At 33.6% G+C, this 21,735-nt stretch overlaps 1 protein-coding gene across 3 annotated transcripts in view; it reads left to right on the plus strand.

The window, feature by feature from the left end:
- The window catches only part of Elp1 (elongator complex protein 1), a 163,087-nt gene extending 142,083 nt beyond the window's left edge, over positions 1 to 21,004 (plus strand). For all 3 annotated transcript variants that reach the window (XM_081734001.1, XM_081733999.1, XM_081734000.1), the window contains exons 24-26: positions 6,440 to 6,600; positions 11,314 to 11,398; positions 19,436 to 21,004. In XM_081734001.1, the coding sequence (XP_081590127.1) occupies positions 6,440 to 6,600; positions 11,314 to 11,398; positions 19,436 to 19,503 (314 nt within the window). In that variant the 3' untranslated portion in view covers positions 19,504 to 21,004. The remainder of the gene's footprint in view (positions 1 to 6,439; positions 6,601 to 11,313; positions 11,399 to 19,435) is intronic.
- The last annotated feature ends 731 nt before the right edge of the window (positions 21,005 to 21,735 follow it).

Consider the following 21,735-nt stretch of genomic DNA (forward strand, 5'->3'; position numbering starts at 1 on the left):
ATACATAGCACCTCTGGAAAGTTTGTCTTATGCTGAAGAGAATTAACTATAAACCGTTTTCCAATGAATAGTGTTGATGCAATAGCTATTTTATTGCGATTTTCTTTACACCAACAGGGTTAATGGGCCACAGGGACTTACTCCGTTGTTCATGGCACCTAATTTTTTGTGCACGAACATATCTTTATGTTTATCGAATAGACTAGATTTGATTCGGATGTCCGGATGGCACGTTCATGTCCGTTCCTTGTTAGCTAGTTAAAATTCAATTTTGAAGATGTCTCACTACAGGTGATCGAAGTGGTTGAAACTTTTAAATGGCCTTCCTTTGTTAATTTAAATGGTACAATTGTTTTCTTGTGTGGACAAAAATTGACAAAAAAATGAACAAAGATGTCACACTACAACTAAATGAGCCCGAAAAATCTTCTAGAAGTTATCTTCTGAAGCAATGAATTGAAGTTGACAGACGTTAACAATTCAAGATGAAAATATATTTTGCAAAGTGTATGCTAAACAAGTAAAACTTTCAAAGTAAGTTTGTTTTCAGAAAATGACATTTCTATTTTGTTCGACAGCAAAAGCTCAAACTTCAGCTTTTTTGCCTTCTTATATTTTCAGTTTCAAGTCTGGTAAGAAGTTATGCAACTATGAAACAGTCTAGATGTAGCTTTCTTTTTGCATACTTGACAGAGTTTATCCCAAAGAAACCGTAGAAAAATGTATTTCGGGAAGAAATAAACCACCTTTTTAAAATTAGCTCTAAATATGAGTATTTAAATGTAAGCTTGTGTTGCTTTCATACACAGTTCTGTCTCTCGAAACGTAAATTCCCTACTAAGTCTTCTGTTATGTTTTCGATAACTTCACCTTCTTCCCATTTATTCCTTGCTCAAATCACTTTATTCCATTTAAAGTATCAATATTATACATTGTAAATTATTGCTGTTTGAAACGGACAGTGTTACGGTAGGAGAAAATTGGATACAAAAAATAATTTCAGGTGGATTTATTTTCTTTTAAACAAGAACATAAGGGTTTTTAATATAGGCTTTTAATACAGTAAAATTTTCCTAAAAGACCCCTTTTTAAACAAATTTATTTTAAACGGAAATATTTCACGAATTTAAAGAATTCCATGAATTTAAAGATAAAATAAAATGTGTTAAATTCTCTTGATTAGGCGAAACCTGTGTTGCGAACAACGGATGTTAAAATACACTTTTGAATGGAAATCAAGTTCCGTAATGCAGTGTTTAAAAAAATTTAGGCATTCTGTGAGAGGTTAGGTTTATGAACTATGTTGTCTGTAAAGGTCTTCGTTTACTTGTTGCCCTACACATTTACTCTTTAGTCCACCACCATGTAAGGCCCTAGCAGGGCCGTAACTTATGGGGAGGCAGGGGGGCAACTGCCCTTCCAGGAAAGTTCCCAGCAGTTCGAGGGGCCCATTTTGAGACAAAATTTTCTTACTCCATATACGATACGAACATTAAATTATAAATGAAGCATCAAACATGATCACTACATTACATAAACAAAACAACACACTAAAGGTAAATAAAACAAAAATGAGTCGTGGGCACATTTCAATAAGAAATGTCTACAATTAGGGGCCCTAGAAATAATATTTATTCGTATGGCTTTGGGATTTGTCAATGTTGTCCACTTAACTAATTTATTATGGAACGGGCCCAGGGGCTTAACTAACGGCCCCGCAGACCTTACGCGGGAGGGCCCACAGACTCCGGGGCCCATAAAGAGTAAAAGAAAAATGGAAAGAGGGGGCCCAAGAATTAGAAAAACAACTTCTTCTAGGACCCAAATACGCGTATTAATTCTTGCCCCCCCCCCAGAAAAAATCTAAGTTACGGCGCTGGGCCCTAGATACTGTGCGCCTTTTTGTACGAAGTGTAATTTACATAGTTATCTCCAAATACCAATCGTTCTCTAGCTGTTCTAGAGACAGGAACAAGGAGCATAATATACATAATAGATCAAAAGGGAGCCAAAACTAGAGGGAGGAGCGCTGAAAAGGGAATAGCAACTACTTTTTGTCTTGGCCTTTGAAACCATATGTAGACTCTTTTTTTGTTCACTGTAAGTTTTATGTGTATTAATTCGTAGCATAAATAAATACTGTAATATTTGTACCTGAGCGTCAAGGGGGCCCCTGTATATATATATATATATATATATATATATATATATATATATATATATATATATATATATATAAGTAGAGGTATTTTAATTTCACATTCTGACTGTTGTGAGCTATTTGAACCCGAAGTAACCAAATTTATTTAAGAAGCCTTGGACACTTGCGGAGCTGAAAACAATAAAAGCGACCTGCGTTTATCAGTACTCATTTCAGTTCATAACGAGATTAGAAGAGCGATGATTAGGACTTTAAAGTGCATTTGAGCTGTTTGATTCAATAACAAAGCAGACGCCCCCAAGACCAATCGGACAAGCATTTCTTCGAAACACACATGCAATAGAAGCGAAAACTTCTGGCATAAAATTCTTGTCTAATGTGAATAAAGTGTTCCTGGGAACAACGACGCACGAATTTCAGATTTAACAGCAAGTAACATTGCTTCTTTGAAATACTGTCCCGTAACGACCCGTGACACGGAAGGAACATTTTCGATGTACAGTAATGTTTTAACTGATAAATGCAAGTTTTCGCTAGAAAACACCGAAAACTACATAGTTGTTTATTGTAACATGAATACATCATAGTTATACACAAATATATGCAGTTCAAGTAATACAGCTTTTTTCTCCAAAGATAAAATTCCTCATTTAACGTTATCTTTTGATTGCTGCATATTTACTATTTTTAGTGCATATTTGCATATTTTCAGTGCATATTTTCGTGATTTTTAGTGCATTTTGCATGCATATTTTGCCGTTTTTTAGTGCATATCGATCCGAAGTCTAGTGATCAGCCATCGATCCTAACGCAAATGTAAATGAATTTTATAACCTTAAATTTTGTAGTCAGTTATATATTTGCTCTAAGTTCATTAAAATAGAATTATTAAACTACTTAAAACGTAATTCACACAATAAATGTCCAAATGATACCACACAGAATAAAGTGACTTTTAAATTTATATATTTTTGGAAGTTTTTATTTGGCTTTTACAAATTATATAAGTCATTATAATTCTACATTCTATTCGTTGTATATGCTTATCTCTTTACGAATCAATTATAACGAAGTCATCACTACAGCAACCATTAAAAAAAGAAAACCGTTGTCTGAGTGATTAGTAAACAACAGCAATAATCTATTTTATATCATAAAAAAAACAAGCAAATCCATATAACTATTATATTTTCTTCTTCTTTTTATTCCTTCGTGGCTTGTGCCAGATTTAAAAACATTTTTGCCCAGAAGATTACCGTACTACCACCAACAGCTGCAAGGGGCACTTCGTTACCTTGCTTTGATATTTCAGGTTATATTTTTAATATTAAATCTATCTATACATAATTAAGTTGTGTGTATTAATAATAAGTCAGGCCTGACACGTATTTATCTTACGCATTTATTTGGTTCTATCTGTTTAATAAGTATAGCGTAATATATAATATTACTATGTTTAATATATGTAAATGTATGTAAATATCAATTAATGCATTATCCCAATCATTTATATAAGCCAATTTTTTTTAAAGATTAAAATTCAGTTAGGTAGATCGAGTATTACTCTCGCTCCCATTTTATTGTAAACCTGGTAGAGAGGCTAGTTTTTTGAAGATTTCACTTTTCTTTCATACTTTTCCAGTAATTTTCCACTGCTGTAGAAGCTTCTAGAACCGTTAATACTTAAATTTTTTCTTCATTTTTTCTGTCCCCGGCAAAACATATAAAAAGGCGAATTTTTTTATGGCTTTCGCTGTTTCAGCTAAGGAGGCCTGTAGAGTAGAGGGCTATGCTGGTGGCAGTTCAGTCCGAAGGGAATTAGCAAGAGAGCTTTTTCCTGGGAGTTTTGTCCTTTAGATTAGTTACTGGTTGTCCAGTGGATATGTTAGTCCGTGGCTTCCAGTCCCGCTAGAGAAAGTGGTCTCTGGCCGTAACTTAGGTGAATTCCAGAGTTAGGAATTGGAATTAAAGAATGAAGTAGGATTTTTGAGCTCTACGTCAGAGTAATGACTTAACTGGGCTCTAGTTAAAGGTTAGAAGGAGTGAAAAGTAATTTGCTCTTGGGGTGACCCTAGGGAGAGAGTGAACCCAGGGCACTTAGGTTTTGAAACTCTCCAGGTGCTGGAGGTTTTTCCCATTAAAATAGAATCCAAGTTGCGATTTGGTTTCGTTTCCCGTACAGTCAGGCAGTAGTGAGGCTTGGCTGGTGTTTGTTGTTTTCACACTGCGACTTTCGGGTTTGAAAGTATTAGAGTGTGTGTTCACCTTTTAACCTAGAGTCTTGAATGGAAGACGTAATATAGCTGGGCCATGAGTGACGGCTGCTACTCCTAATTCCCTAAGTTACCTATCCCTAAAATTTTAGCTAGTTTCCTTTTTCTGGATTTCTCAGAGTGTTGAGAGTCCAAACCAGGTGTAGGCCGGACTGTTACTAAATGAAGTTAAGCAGTCCTTGAAAGTAAGGAATATGGACCTAGAGTAGAGAGAGTACTAGTTTCCATATTACCGCAGTTCCCAAAGAATTATTAGAGAAGTCTTTTATTTTTATGTTTTTAGTGATATTTAAATTAGAGTGTGTGCTCCTTGAACTCTCATGATGAGTTTTTGGAAAGTCGAGCAAAATATTAAGGATTAATTTTACAAGGGCGAAGTAACGTCCTTTGAATCTCAGATTTCTAGTCACTCACCTTACCTAAATTAGAGAAACATTAAGCTTAATAAATCTAGTTATTCTCCGTAAATCTTTTGACGTGTTATTTTTAACTCAATCGTATTTTTGAACCTGTTACCTAGACAACAGCGAGCGGACGAATTATTTCTTTGGAATTTCTTTCTTTTTTGTTGTAAGGTAAAAATGGCAGACTCGTAAGAGTGGTGAGATAAAGAATATCGATTAGGAACATATTTTCAAATTGAGATAAAGCGATCAGATCCGTAGCGATCAGAAGGAGAGCATAATCATAAATAAATAATAATAATCATAATCTAGTCGTCATAATAGTAATATAGAAATAAGTTTTTTTTTTTTTTTATACCTTACACAGCCTGACAGTTGCTAGCTCAGACTTCTAACTTGTTTCCGACTCTAGATGTTTCAATTACATATATAATGTGTGTGTGTGTGTGTGTGTATCATTAAAAGAAATCAATAGAGTAGAAATATAATTCAGTGATTCTAAAAGTTTCGAATTATGTTCCTGTTGAATGAGCGCACATAGCCGATTCCGTACACATGAGATTGTAGATCAGTTCTGCAAATACTTTTCTGTATCCATTGTAGATTGCGTTTGTGTTTTATCTTTCTTGTTCCTCCCTTGCTATCATGAAATGTGTCTAATTTACATACGTAGAATTAATCTTGTCAATTATAAGTTTAAAAGCTTTCAGGTTATCAGGTCTCAAAGAACAGCGTTTATCTATTTAGTTTACCAAATAGACATAGTGAAAAGAAAACAACGTATATTCTGGTTGATTAGCTAATAGTTAATTAACTAAATTTGATTAATATTATTATTCACCTTAGATAAATAAGACAGACAGAAAATTTAGAAGATAGCAAATCAGAATTTTCAACGAGGATTGCATCTAGAATTATCAATATATGGAACTCGAAAGCATCCACCTTCAATCATACAAGAAAAGAGCAGCGTTATTTCTTTATATCATTTGCTAACTAGATATATTTTCCGTATTAACGTACTTTGTATCCATTTGAAGAAGTTAGTTCTTTGATTATTGTCTAATATGACAAATCCAGTGCAGAACATGGAAAACAAACAACAATACATTGGCAAACGCAGCCAGAACAGAGAGATAGGTCGTTGTGTATATAGCCTTGCTAGAAGGTAAATACATAAAGCTACAAGCAATACGTCACCTTTCTTGCAGTATCTTCTGAAGCTCTTACCCTTGGGTGCATTCAGTTTTGCCAAACGTTTTTGAGATGGAAAATATTCATTTCTTCGAGTGTACAGTATTGTATTTTATAAACACATTTACTAAACAAAGAAAACTCATTTGGGCTTAAAAATATAAAACTCTACTTAAAAACTGTATAATTTGTGGTTATATGTTGTTGTGAAACAATGACGTAGGCCTATTTGATAACGAAAATTACTTATTTCTTGGAAAGTGAGCGATTAAACCGACGGACTGTTAAAAAGAAATAGGTTAAGAGAAAGTCCATTGTATATATATATATATATATATATATATATAAATTTTTAAATGTCACATACTAAACTAAACTAATACATATGCATTTCTTATTTATTTCAGATGAAGTACACGGGCTGTGCAAAGCTCTCGTTGAATTTGGTCAAGACGAGGAGGCTTCACAGCTTCAGTGTTTGTTCGAAAGTACTCTTAGTATTATGGAGACGAGTAAAGATGAAATATGGCCGCCTGAGACAATGACAAATGTAATGGAAAGTGACCTAGTAAGTTAAAGACATTTAATACTTAGTTACGATTCTATCTCCCGTATTATTATTATTATTATTATTATTATTATTATTATTATTATTATTATTATTATTATTATTATTATTATTATTATTATTATTATTATTTAATTTGTGAACAGATTCCTTTTTGGCCGTTTGAAGTCTTTGTACGTCTGTGTGTGCGTTTATTGTATTTATTTTTTTCTTTTTTCCTTTTTTTTTTAGTATTATTATGTTTATATGAAATGGCACCTCTAGCAGATGATTGTCCACAATGTAATCAATGTATATATGGAAAGCAGAAAACTGTCAAATGTAATACTTGTCAGAGAAAATGTCACACAGCTTGTTTTGAACAAATTAGTAAAAAGGAACATATCCAATTAAGTGAATTTAAATGTAGTGCTTGTGTTCAAAAAGATATTTTTTTTGTTTGTGGTAGTTCAACTAGTGGTAGGCAACTACGCATCTCTGAAAATGAAAAGAGACAAGATGACCAGTTATCTTGTTGTAAGGGTTCTTCTATGGACTTTGAAATGATATCAAAATTACTTGAATTTAGTGTAAACAAGATCAAGAGTGAACTTTTACATGAACTTTTTGAACTTAAAAATGAAATTGTAAGTTTGAGGAAAGAAAACTCTTTGTTGAGAAGTTTGTTAATTGGAGAACAAGTCTACACCCGTAAGATCTCAACTTCTAATCAGGACTTTGAACAAGACTTTACACCGACTCCAAATATCAATGATCAAAATCATTTCCCACATTTAACGGATAATAGTGAAACTGGAAAAGATGAGCAAATATCCTCTAAATCTACACCTTCCCTCTGGTCTCAAGTAATATCCAAAAATAATAAACCATTTCAAGCTCTGAGAGCTAACAATTTGCCGATTTCAGATTCTAGGAGAGAACCAAGGAAACTCACCGTTGGCTGTGGCGCAGGTAATTCAAACCTGGTATCCAAATCAAGAAGAAAAGCACTGTTTGTAACAAGACTTAACCCGTTAGTTACTAGTGAAGAAGTTGAAGGAATTGTTAAGGAACTCAATGTGAAAGAAGTGGTTTGTACCAGATTGAAGACTAAACATAATTCCTATTCCTCCTTTCATATAGAGGTGAATGAATCAGATTTTTCCCGAATTAATGATCCTATAGTGTGTCCTACAGGTATTCTCATAGGTCCTTTCTATGGTAGATTGCGGAATTATGGCGAAGTTACTAATCGAAATTCTCCTACTAAGCATGATGAACCTAAACCTTAAAATTTGGTATCAAAATGTTCGTGGACTTAGAACTAAAAGTAGTGATTTTTTCTCTTCAATTTCTGACTGTGAATATGATATAATTGCAGTAACAGAAACATGGTTATCCGATATTCATAGAGACTATGATTATTTCCCAGATACCTATACATGCTTTAGAGCCGACAGATTATATAGTGAAGAATCATGTCAAAGAGGTGGTGGATCTTTGATAGCAATAAAGAAAAACTTTATGGTGAATCGCAGACCTGATCTTGAACTTATAAGTGAATGTGTGTGGATTGAATTAAAATGTAATACTGGAAAGAATCTCTTAATATCGTGTGTTTATTTTCAACCAACTTTTTCCCCTGTGAATTTTGAAAATTATTTGAACCATATTTCTAGTAGGTTAAATCCTTTGGATAATGATATACTGATTCTTGGAGATTTCAACATATCCAAAGTTGATTGGTTAAATAATGAACAGCTTCCAGGAATACATTATTACTCCAAATTGAAGTTTCAGCAATTGTCTGTTTTTTTTTTTGGAAAATACTAACCTGTGTGTTGAACCTTCAGTTTCTGCTCTTGATCTTGTTATCACAAATGCTACTTCTATGTCAAGAAAAACCAATCAGTGTATGGTCTATCCTGATATTTTTCATTATCCGATTGAAATCATTGTGTTTCTACCTAAAGGTTGTAAAATAAATAAGTTTTCTGAACGTTTTCAATTTGTTAGAGGTGATTATTATGCATTATATCAACAACTGGCTAATATAGATTGGTATAATATCTTGTTAAAACCAGATATAAATGAAGCTGTTGTCGATTTTGAAAAAGCAATTATATTAGCTATGGAAACCAATATTCCGAAATCTAGGCCAAGAATATCTAAATATCCGTGTTGGTACTCCAAAAAAATCTGTTTCTTTATTAAAAGCAAAGAATTTGGCTCATAAAAAGTATAAAAATACATTAAAACATGAAGACTATTTATTATTTGCTAACTACCGCAAGGCTTTTAAGACTCAGTTAAAAGATGATAAACGTATTCACTATATTAAAATGGAAAATCAATTAAAAAGTAATCCTGAGAAATTTTGGAGATATGTATCTAAGGGTAATAACAAGACTGCAACTGGAGTAGTAGTTAACGATTCTTTGGTTACCGACTGCGAGTTGTTGGCAAATTTGTTTGCAGAGTACTTCGCATCAGTCTACCAGACATTTTCAAATATTAGCAATACAAATAATTGTTCAACATCATCAGAAACTTTTTGTGAAACGAAAATACATCCTATTACAACTAGAAATGTAAGAGATGCTATTAAATCCTTAAAGACTAAATCTGCGTCAGGTATAGATGGAATACCTGTTTTTATTATAAAAGGTGTAGCTGAAGTAATCTCACCAGTGTTAACATCTTTGTTTAATTGGAGTTTAAATGAAAATATTTATCCTGAAGCCTGGAAAATTGTAGCCGTAACACCAATACCTAAGACTAAAGGTGACAAAATTAACGATTATAGACCAATATCTATAATGAATGTTATTCCCAAAATTTTTGAAAAAATAATGTACAACAACTTGTATAATGCCGTACGTGATCAGTTGGATGTAAATCAACATGGGTTTATAAATGGTAAATCTAAATCTAGTTTTCTTACAGTCTAGAAATGCATGAATGGATCTGTGATGTAATAATTTCAGAATCGTGAAGTTTCTGTATGGTTTTGTCTTGTCTGAGTATTTGCCTGAGTGCAGAATATAGCCGATTCACCTAACGAATGATCTTTATTCACTGGCAGCAGGGATAAGGTAATCAGTTCCTTTTCCCTTGTTATCTTATAACTTTTGAAAAGTAATAAGGTATATTCTTTTCTAGGCTACGATATTTTTTTGACTTTGTTACCATATTATTTTTGATTTTGTTACAAATTCACCAAATCTTAAACCATCTGACTTTGTATCTCCTCCTTCGAACAATATAAGTAATAATAATAATAAAACTAATTAGTATGGTAAGAGACGATGAAAATAATGTTTTAAATTGTAAAGATGAATAATTGAACCCCAATATGAATTAATATTTATATTAAGATGTGGATAAAATCTACGAAACTTCAGTAAGCTTCCAGAATTTGAGATTTGAGTTGAACAACCTTTACTCTCCAAGAGATGTAAAAATTCAATATCTGACGATTTCTAAATCTGGCGATAATTTAAAATTGTTTTAAATGTGCTTAGTGTGTTGTGAGCAATTTCAGTTATATTTTTGTTAAAAAAAACGAGAGAAAACTTTTCTTTTACATATTTAATTCTGTTCTGTGTTCGCTTTTGTTCATTTAATTCTTCTCTGTTGATCAAGATAGTTGCAATACACCTAAATAAGAAGAATTTGCCGCCGTATTAACGATCCCGTGATTAGCACGCATTGGTCGCGCTTGCTTCTTAATGTAGAATGGAGAGGAACGTTTTTTACTGTGTAAAAACGCGTCTTGAATGCTACGAATACTACACTGTATCATTATTAGTAGTATAGTATCACACGCTTAGTTCTTTGCGTGATGCAGAAAGCAAGACTTGTCCAGTAAGAGTGGTTGCTTAGAATTCTTATTGAGAAATATGTTGATAAGTCTTCACCAATTTCAGCAAAATGTATCTGGCATATCTACTAGCTGATAAACGTGTAAAGATCCGTAGAACGTAAAAGTATGAAATCTATAATGTAATTTTCATTAGAATAATGTAACTTCATTGACAAAAAGATCTACTCATACATATTTCACTACACCGCTAATAATAAAATGCTTTTTTTTCTAACCTGTTAATGAGATGTTTACTTAATTACTAATAGTGCAAAATTAAATGTTTGATTGCATTTTTTTTTTATTTATTTTTTTTTATTCGTGTTCTTTTCCGTTTTGTAAATAAAACTCACCTTATCATATTAAGTGATCATTGTAGAGTGATTACAGGCACGTATCGTGGTAAACCCTAAATCCTTTCAATTAAGAAGGGGATACGTAATAATAATTATTATTATAATTTTCTTACATTAGAAATGAAATCTACAATAGTGTCATATATCTTACATATGTTTTAGTTATAATGTAGCCCATTAATGTCCGATACGAGTTAATTGCCGTCGAAACGTGTCCGTCGTCGTCGCAATCTCTTTTGAATAATAGTTACCCAGATTCAATATTATTTGGTCTATTTATACATCGTAATTCTATTATTGCGTTTGATGCATTACCCAACAAAATCAGGTAAATTACTATAAAAACAGCGTCAGTGGTATAAGTGCTGTTTAAGGGTTCGAATCCCATATAAAACCGTTATAAGTGCCATATCTATATGATAATGATAGTGATTTTGCATAAAAGTTAGAAGTAATTAAGAAAGGTGTCCAGTTCTAATATAATTGTTAACGAAGATTCCCTTCTAATTCCAGACGTTTGGCCCGCACACCACTACAAATTCAATAATTGCATCAATGCAGACACGAAATAGAGAAGCGTTATCTTTGTCAGGTTTGGGTAAGTATTTAGAAATGAAATATCAGCCAGACCAGATAATGAATTTAAAGTGTTGTGCAAAGGTATAAAATGGTTTGTTATGAAAATATGAAATCATACATAAGAATGAGTGAAAAAGTATTAAATATATTACTGAAGTGTTGTAAGTTTTAACTGTAGAAGACAAAAAAATATATTTCAAAATACAGGGTGTTTCAGTGAAAAAGCCATGATTTTGAAGTGCAACAACGTATTTTATTGATGACTATAGTAAGAGAAATTTACATGGTATGGTGAGTGAAATACTTAAGTTTAATGTAACAGTAAAGTTTAGCGTAACACATGATCGAAGTTTCCACCCTGACGATTGGACACTTCCCTGACCCTGATTCACATGTTATCAAAAATCTTACCAAGGGTGACGTAACTAACTGCTGCTGTACACTGCTCAATGTTTGCTCTTAATTTATCTAAAGATCGGGTTTATGCTTGAATACCTCCTGCTTGAGGTAACCCCATAAAAACTCACAAGTGTTAATGCCTGGGTTGCATGGCGGCCACTCTAAACCTGTTCAAAAGAACAATGGATAGCGATTAGAGATCACACGATTGCCGAATTTTCTGTGAAGGAAATTAAGGACAGGTTCTGTTGTATACGGCTTATTTCGATCCTGCTGGATTCTTTGGCGACGAAGTGGACACCTTTTATGCCGAAGACCAGGATAGAAGTAATGCTCAAGCATTTCCAAATAATTTTCTGATGTGATATAGCCATCAAAGAAGAAAGGTCCAATTATGCCACGTTTTGATACAGCATACCAAATCAAAACCTTTTCCGGATGCAGAGGTGAGTGTACCATTTCATGTGGATTTTCTGTTGCCCAAAATCTTATATTTTGTTTGTTTCCTTCACCTGACAGATAAAAGTACACTCACCTCTGCACCATTCGTCTGTACACCACAAGTTTTCAATAATGTCTGGGTTATCAGCAATTAACGCACTGAATGATTTGCAAAATGCAGACGCCTTCTTTTTGCAATGTCTCTTAATTTTTGAAGCATCTGCATTTTGTAGGTGAACATTTGCAGGTCTTTCCGCAGAATACGCCAACATGATGTTACGAATATTGCGTTTCCGCCTACAAAAGTCGCAAAGATTTTTTAGTCGGGCTATTCACAACAGATGCTGTTGCAGAATCACTACTGCAATACGTTGTACTGTACACACAGTTTGGTAGATCCCTCTCTTTGAAGTCCTGTAACATTACCAGTCTTATTGAACTGATTAAAATAGCGTTATATGGACTTCGTGGATGGTGCACATGCACAATGATTCTCCAGTCGGAATCGTCGTTGGACGCCAACAAGGGAGCGTGATTCAATGAACCAATTCACCAAGGAGATTTTCTGCTGCAACGTAAGTCTACGGTCCTCCATTGCTAAGCTATGCAAAATTAAAAAAAAAAAAAAAAAAAAATGTAAAATAAAATTTATACTTTGTTTGCTCTGAATTTACATATATACTATTATACTATTATTTAAATAAATTTTGAAGCGGCTTGAAATCACGGCTTTTTGGGTGAAACACCCTGTACGTATAACATTTGCAGAAACACATATGTTGCTGCGGAGAAGAAAGGAGATTTCGACTAGATTAAGTCCAGGCTGAATGAGGATTGTTTTGATTTGATTTGATTTGATTTGATTTTGTTTTGATTTTATTTATATAATCGCTATTCAGTTTTTGACTAATACTTAACTATTAAACATGTTTAGTTATAAACATTCCCTCCACTTATCCAAATGTTACAAAACTCCTATTACTTATTTTTATTTGAAGAAAATATAATATGCAAAGAGTGAAAAATGCACTCCTGGACCGGATTCAAACTCGTCTTCGGGTTACCCTGCCGATGATTAATAACCATTACGCTGGTCTGAACAACCATATATTCTTTCATCCTTTTTATCAGTGCTAAACCTCTCTAGACCATATGGATTGTACCACAATTCTGAGTCTACATTAAAGAAACATCTGACAGTTGAATTTATAATAAAGTTCATAAATTGAGGAAATGACAATTTTATATCACACCACAGTTCCTCTATAGGTGTAAAACATATCAAGAGTGGAAGAGTGTATGGCTGTGGTTAACACATCGCAGACGTGGATTCGATTATTGATCCAGTCGTTCATTCTCTCACTCTTTGTATATCAGTGAATTCGCACGTATAGATGAATTGATGTGGTATAAAATCATTATTTCCTCAATACATCAACTGTGAAGACAAAATGTTGAAAAACTACGAATTTATTTTAGACGTTGTTCTATAAATCAAAGCAAAATTAGCCTACCGGTTGGTCAGTAAATGCCATAGATTTAACGTGTAAGGGAAGAAATTTAAATTACATTACTTTTTCGTGTAATAATTGACTATAGGTAGACAGCAGTCGAAATCCTCTGTGTGTCTTATGAGATGATAGGAGCATGTCTGCTTTTATGGTTTAATACCTATTTTCAAAACCTACGATAAGCGGGAAATGACCACGTATTTATTGCGCTCGAATTCTAGTCTAATGTTGGCTGCAATGGATATGTGCGTATAAGGTGTAAGATGTGTTCCTTTGTAGTACTTTTCCCCTTTGAGGAGAAACTATTTTCTTTTTCCGGAATCTTAGAGTAAAGCATCTATTCATTGTATTTTGTTCCTCTACTTTCACGAGAAAATCCTCAGAATAGTCAAATACAATAACAAGAAAGAACTTGTTGACTCTTCCTCGGTTTAATCAATTTAAAACACAGCTTCGCTTCGTTATTTTTTTTTTTTACAATACGCAAACCAACTTTGATATTAAAATGTGAAATGTTGTATAAAAGGTAAAGACTTTGTTTAAAAGATACACCAAATTCTTGTACTTTTGTATGAGACTTCACAGAAATGCTTTGTCCCGAATGAACCCGTCGTGTCATTATAGCAACATTCCGTCCAACATGGATACAATTCTTACGGAAGAATAATCCACAGTTTTGATACGCCACAATTCAACCGTGGTTAAGCGAAAAGCTGCTTTAAATGTTGCCGCATGCGATGACGAGGCATTGCGCGACCATCCAGAAACATTTATACTAAGCCAGTACTCTGTCACTACTGAATTGTGACGCTCTGGCCTGTCACGGGTTGGTTTTCCAGATCCATTGCCGGCACACGTCATACGTCGAGGAATTGCACTGTTTATCATTTTAGTGTCCTTGGATGTAACAAGTATAAAACTGGAAATTCGAAAATCGTAGAAATTGCTCCCGTTTTAGGGCTCCAAGATGTTCCGGTTTAGCCAGGACAGTCCCGGATTTACGTTATCCAATCCGCTGTCCTGAAGGTTATTTCGGCAAGGAGCAGATACATAACTACGTATGAAGATATTCATAGGGTATCTGGGTCTAGAAATGTGGGAGCCCTACCTCCTTTACTCTATAGAAACGGAATTTTCAAAATACTGAAACACATGTTCGGTCATTTTTAATGAAGAGGTTGTGCACCGAACTTAGGCGAATCCCGACATTGGGCACTTTCTGAATAATAATAATAATAATAATAATAATAATAATAATAATAATAATAATAATAATAATAATAATAATAATAATAATAATAATAATAATAATAAAAGCTTAAATATGTATTTCTTTGTCCCTAATTATGAGTTTATATACCGAATTTCACACTTCAAACTCAACAAAAATCTCACATTCGGCACTTTCTGAATAAAGGAAATATGACAATTATAAAAATTACCCCTTTCCCTGGTCAGGAGCTGTATTTTAGAAAACGCTGATACACGTTGTCCTTTATTTTTATTGAAGAGTTTATATGTTGAGTTTCATCTTTCTAACTTCAGGGATTCATGAGATACACAATTCTTGGCAGAAAATTTAATCCGCCTGTACCCTTCGTAGGATATATGTTTTAAAAAATTCCTTTTCTATCTCTCGCTTCCTTGACAAAAGGAGTATTCTATCCAAATTCCACGTTTCTACTTACAGTAGTATGGTCTGAGCGATGATGAATGAGTCACTTCTCTTTGTATGGTCACAAAGTCCGTTAAGAAGTTTTATTGGGATAGGAAACATTAAGTGTCCAAAGGAACAGTCTGTGGACCATCATTCTCATGACAAATGATAATACACTGCCAGGTTCTGTGCGACATTTTGCGGAGCATTGCAGGTGTAACTTGAGTGAAAGCTTGTTTTACAGATTCTGTCAGTTCAGCAGTGGTGTCGTATTGATTTTGTGTAACGATGCCTTTTATGAACTCCCATAGAACTTTATCACAGGAGATGAGGTCTGGGCTTTGTGGTGGCCAGGCAACTAGTGTTGGCAAATCCGGACTACCACAACCAATCCATCGCCCAGGAAAGGAAGACTTCTGTAAAATATTCGCGTACGGCGAGGGCACAATGGGCAGGTGCCCCATCATGCTGAGACTAAGATGTCTTTTTTGTTTCCGTGCTTCTCCAAGAGAGGAATAAACCAGTTCTGCAACATGTCCAGGTATCGCTGGTGATTCACAACATCGTCGAAAAAGAACGGCCCAAACACGCGTCTGGTGTCCACGCCTGCCCATATTATCACATGTGGGGAATTCTGTTCCAAATCTTCATAAAAGTGTTGATTGTCTTTGGACCAAAAGACCACATTGGGTGCGCGAAAACTTCTGTAAATTGCACACTGATCGGTAAAGAATACTTTGGTATTGTGTCGAACGTCTGAAAGAGTGCCGCAAATGCCTTCACTCTCGGATCCATGTTTGCATCCGGTAATTCTTACACGGGGGTAGGTCGATATGGGTGCAGGCCTAAGTTTTGTTTCATGTGCTTTTGCATAGTCGACGGGTATCAATTAAGGCCATTTATCAAGGAGTAATGGAACTTTGTGCCCACCCTGTAGATTATATATATACATGCTGGACTAGTCTTAAAATACTTTTGTAACTTTTGAACTAATTGATTAAAAAAAAACAGGATGATGAACGATTCAAAAATTGGCAGAAGGGAGTTGTTGACATAATCTGCAATATCTCCGGATTAACAGTATTGCCAATTAACATAATTGTGTAATTTTTCAAAGGGCATTACATCAGATTATTACATTGCATTTTAAATGAAAACTACAATATAGCATTTATTATTCAATGTTACGAAACTAAGGACACTACAGTATCACAAAAATCCAAATTTAAAAAACTTCTACAACAGTAATAACGTAACTGAGATGGACGGAGCAATGCACACAAAAGAGTTTCATATCGGGCACTATGATCACGATATGACGTATAGTTCTAGGGGTGTAGTGAGTACGAAGTAAATTAAATTTTGAATAAAACTCATGTCCGGAAACATCTATTTGCTTGCTCCATGGAAAATAAAAGAAGACAAACCTAAAATGAATACACGATGTGGATGTATCTGGGTATTGTATGCACTGTACGTTCCAAAGGGGTTGAATACTGACGTCACACGATGAGGATTACCTGATGTTAAATGTCTTGTATTCCTCCTACCTGTCGTTGTCAAGAAATTGTTTTCCATTTCCGCAACAGACATATTTGGGGTTACAAAACCCTCATGCCAGTCAGTCCTATGGCTAACAGCAACTAGCCAACCCAATAGGTGGCAGATACATGATCTTCCTGCAGGACGTATTGCCCAACTTATTTGGGACATTGAACTTTCGCCAACAAATGTAATTTGAACATTTTGTTGCATCACTACATTTGCTTGTGCTGTCCATGACCATCTCAACCAATGCTGAGGTCCCGCAATTACGCAGTCTACGAGCTCGCCTGATTTAACGCCACTTTTTTTGTTTATTCGTTTAATAGGGCGACATAAAAAGTTTAATTTCAAGATCTCAATTAAGACAGGGAAACATTTTTTTTATCGTGTCAATTTGATTAAAATACATATTCTAACGAAGAAGAGGGGGGGATCAAAATTTATGCAAAAAAAGGCTGTCTCAGGGGCCTTTCAAGTTAGGAAAATAAAACTTGATATATATAAACTCCTCATTAAAAGTAATCCTTCGTATGTCCCAACGTTTACATAAATTCTGCTTCAAAAGGGAGAAGTTAAATATTTTTATATTTTTTCCCTCCATGTTCAAATCGATGTTGTTTGTCTCATGATCACAGGAAAACAGCTGATCCGTTTGAAATGAATGTTTGAACTATCAGTTTTATCGAGTAAACTTTTATCGTGTTACTTTCATTAAAATGTGTATCCTAAATGAAGTGGAAGAGGGAGGCTTAAAATGTATTCCAAAAATAGAATATCTCACCAGCCCCTCATGTTCGGAAGATAAAACTTTGAATATAACTTCTTTATTATGAATAGGTGGTCATGTGCTCCAGCCATAGAAAATTCCGTTTCTAGGTTTGGAAAACAATTTCTATGTTATTCTCAGTATATAAATATGAATATAAATAAACAGTATATAAATAAACATTCATGTTGTTTGTTTCATCATCACGGAAAAATGGTGAACCGTTTGTAATGAATTTTTAAGCATGGTTAGAACTTGACTTTAGCAGAATTTGTACCTTGTCACTTTCACCAAAGTGATATCCTAAAGGGAGGCGGGTTCAAAATTTATGACAAAAATTTGTATCTCGCAAGTCCTTCAATTTAGGCAGATGTAACTTTATATATAACATCCTCATTGAAAATAAGTTGAGACATGTCCAAGGGTTTTCGAAAATTCTGCTTCTAAAGGAGGAACATTTCTGTAATATCTAAATTTGCCCTATTTTGTATTCGAAAGTGAGGACATGGTTGCACCGTTTAAAATGAATTTGTAAACAACTTGGGTTAATCTGAATACTTATTATAATTAGTTCTATACTTTGATTGAAAGGCGTCTTCTAAGTTGGAGAGAATAGATTTTTACCAAACAAGAACGGCTGCATCGTTTGAAAGAATTTTTAGAAAATAGTTATTATTTGTGTCGATTTGAGTTTCTGTCTTTTTATTTCGATTCAAATGCGCATCCTGCGGAGTTCAAAAAGAGGGTTGTATTGTACCTTTCATATATTTGAAATAAACATATGCTTTCTATACTACGAACGGACATTGCAGCTTGTTGTTAATAATGTAAATAGGAAAAAAATAAAAATATATATTTAAAAAGAAATCATTCTTGATTAGAAACACGTTACTACTAAAATATCTGACATATTTTGGTATTATTTTTGTCACACTGAGTGCAGGTAACTTGACATAGGATATTTATATGCATATACAATTCATGATGATACGTAAGTTTATCTTGAATAATTTTACTATTTTAAAGTATATAAAACTTTTAAAATATATATATACTCGCTGTGCAACGCAATGCAAAATTTTTACAGTCTGGCAAATCGTAACGTATTGTACACGTGTATGTTTTACTTTCGTTCTTTATAGATTAAGATGCTTAAAATGAAATACGTGCTAAGATTACCATAATTTCTTTCGTCCAATTATTGTGAAATGAATTCCGAGGACCACTGTGACTGCCCATTCCTATATATGTTGGGAAAACAATAATGTACTGCTACTGAGTAACTGTCACGTATGAAAACCACCTTTTGGAAAACACATTACATAAATATAAGGGATCTCCGGTTTGATTCTTATTCTAACATCACACAAAAGAAACCTGAAACCCCCTAGGTTTTCATTTAAAAACCAATATAATTTAAATTGTACTCCGTTTTTAAAAAATCAGGTACAAGTTATTTAAATTTTAAAAAATAGATTTAAATAAAAAAAATGTGATTTCTTTCAGTCCTGCTATGCTTTGCTATTATTTTCCATGTAACAGGTAAACGGTATGTTTTCAGATACGTATGTTCCTATTCAAAATTTACTCTACAGCACAGGTCTTAGAAGTCTGCAATAGAAATTGTCTGTTATATAAATAGCATAGATCTTGTACAGACGACTCTGGCTCATGGTATGTTGTGTATAATTTTATTGTAAATTTATTAGTTGTATGACTATCCGTTTTATTTTGCAGATGTGCATTTAAGGTATCCACCACAGACATCAAAAGACGCTAAGTGGAAACTAGAAGTTTTGAAGTAAGGAAGATTTAATAAATAGGTCTTCATTAAGACTTTTTAAAATGCACAGTGCTAATTAAGTGAAGTATACTATCAACGAGACAAACTTTTAAATCTGTGATATATATATCGTGATCTGTTATAACGTATTTTAGTGCTGTATTTATTCTTGTTTTAGATTTTACAGAAGTTATATGAAGAAGAAATAAAAGCAACCAAAGTGAAACATTCATAAGAAAATCAGTTGGCAACAGGAGTTGTTGTTTTTGTTAACAAGAATTTGTGTAATGGGTAATTTGAAATATTTCCAGTCTCAGCTTTTTGGTACATTAAAAAAAAAAAAAAAAAAAAAAAAAAAAAAAAAAAAAAAAAAACCTTTTAATCATGAATGTAATTGAAATTATGACGTTGAGATAACTTAATTCTATATGAATTGTGTTTTGTATATGATTGTGTGTGTATATATAATTATATTCTGGTGTTTTAAAAATGGCGCCCACGGACCACAGAGTTCTACAGGTCAAAATAAAGCGAAAATGTTATATGATGAAATGCCCTCCGGGGCCTCCTTCAGCTGCTATGAGGAAACAAATTTCACTATGTGGCAACATCGTATATTAAGTTGGAACCATTAGCATTGCTCTACAAATTATCAATCAGTTATATCGATTGTTAAGGTAATAGTGATGCTAGTATCAACATTTATTGACTTTAACTGTCATCTGACAAAAATCAATGTAATTATTTGATGGATTGGTAGATCTAATCTATGCTTCTTTGTCTACAACGTTGCCACATAGTGCAATTCGCGAGGACCCGAAAGGTATACAAATATATATATATATATATATATATATATATATATGGTTTATTTTCAGTTGTATAATGGTGCTCTGTGGTACGTGGGCGCCAGTTTTAGAACACCCGATAATTTATAATGTATGTACAATTGAACATTTCAAATCAGTTTGCAAATATATCTTTCCTTTGCACCTTTGTAATATTGTTTTATATTTCTACTCATTCTGTAATGTGGCCGAAATAATATTCTGAATTTCAGTTTATTTTTGTTGTGTACTTCCATAAGTTACATTTCTGTATGGCAACTTGCATTTTAAAAGAAATAAAGAAGAAAGATACATATCGCAAATATAAACGGGACATCATTATATACCCTTGCTTTTCATGCTGTTTTCAAAATATTGATTTTTTAATTTTATTTTTTAAATAATAGGAATTTACAAAGTACTGCAGTTGTGCTATGAGTTATCTATGATTAACATATTAAAAGACTTACGCGAGAGGTATCGTACTCATAGCATTAACTAGTATTTCCTTAGAAATCTACACATCCATAATTCCTATGCTAATATTCATGAACATTCTGTTTATAAAAGAATCGAGTTTCGGAGAATATTTTTAATGACTGTAATTTATGTTTATTTGTGTCTGTTAAAATGTTCCAAGTACCGTGTCATGACTATATATTGATAAATATGAAGTGAGTACATTTCTTAAACTTATTGATGGAGACTTATCTAATTCAAGTCTTGTAGATGACCTACTTCAGATTGGCTCCCCGGTTGTATATAAAGTCTTGCTTCCAGTATAACTATCGTTGCAATACCACGACTTCGGGAATCCAAGTCGTATTGTTTTTTTGACTAGTGCTGAGGTCATGCACTTTATTTACTTGTGGTGAAATAGTACGTACGTGTACCTACCTTCTATTATCATGTTCGTCAATGCATGAACTTACACGATGAGTTGTGTAAGGTAGTTGACTTCGATACGTGGGAACAAATTCAAAGACATAATTACAGAGCAGTTTTTACAGATAAAATTCTTAAGTTAATCATAAGTTTGAAATATCCCAAGTTTCCTTTCACTATCCTTTGCAAGTCATTTTAAAGAGTGATGAACTAAAAATACAATCACGAACAAAAGTTTAATAAATGAGTTTAACGTAGTCCGTGATACCTCTACTAGAAAATCTGACGTCACTCGTGCTGCAGAAGAAAGAAAGAAAAAAAAACTTTGACAAATGAGCACGAAATGAAACACACAATTCTAGTGAATACTTTTGGTAGCAAAAGGTCTATAAGGGATGAGATGGTAGAGCTAGGTAATGCAACTTAATTGTGGAACAGTCTCACCACCAACATGTAGCTCCATCGTCCTCCTCCTCTCGTGTTGTGAAGATAGGTGTCGTTCTAGAAGTTCCAAATGTTAGGAGGTTACCGTGTTTCCTAAC

The sequence above is a fragment of the Thermobia domestica genome, chromosome 12 (assembly GCF_964235325.1).
Source record: "Thermobia domestica chromosome 12, izTheDome1.hap1.1, whole genome shotgun sequence".
Taxonomy (NCBI): Eukaryota; Metazoa; Arthropoda; class Insecta; order Zygentoma; family Lepismatidae; genus Thermobia; species Thermobia domestica.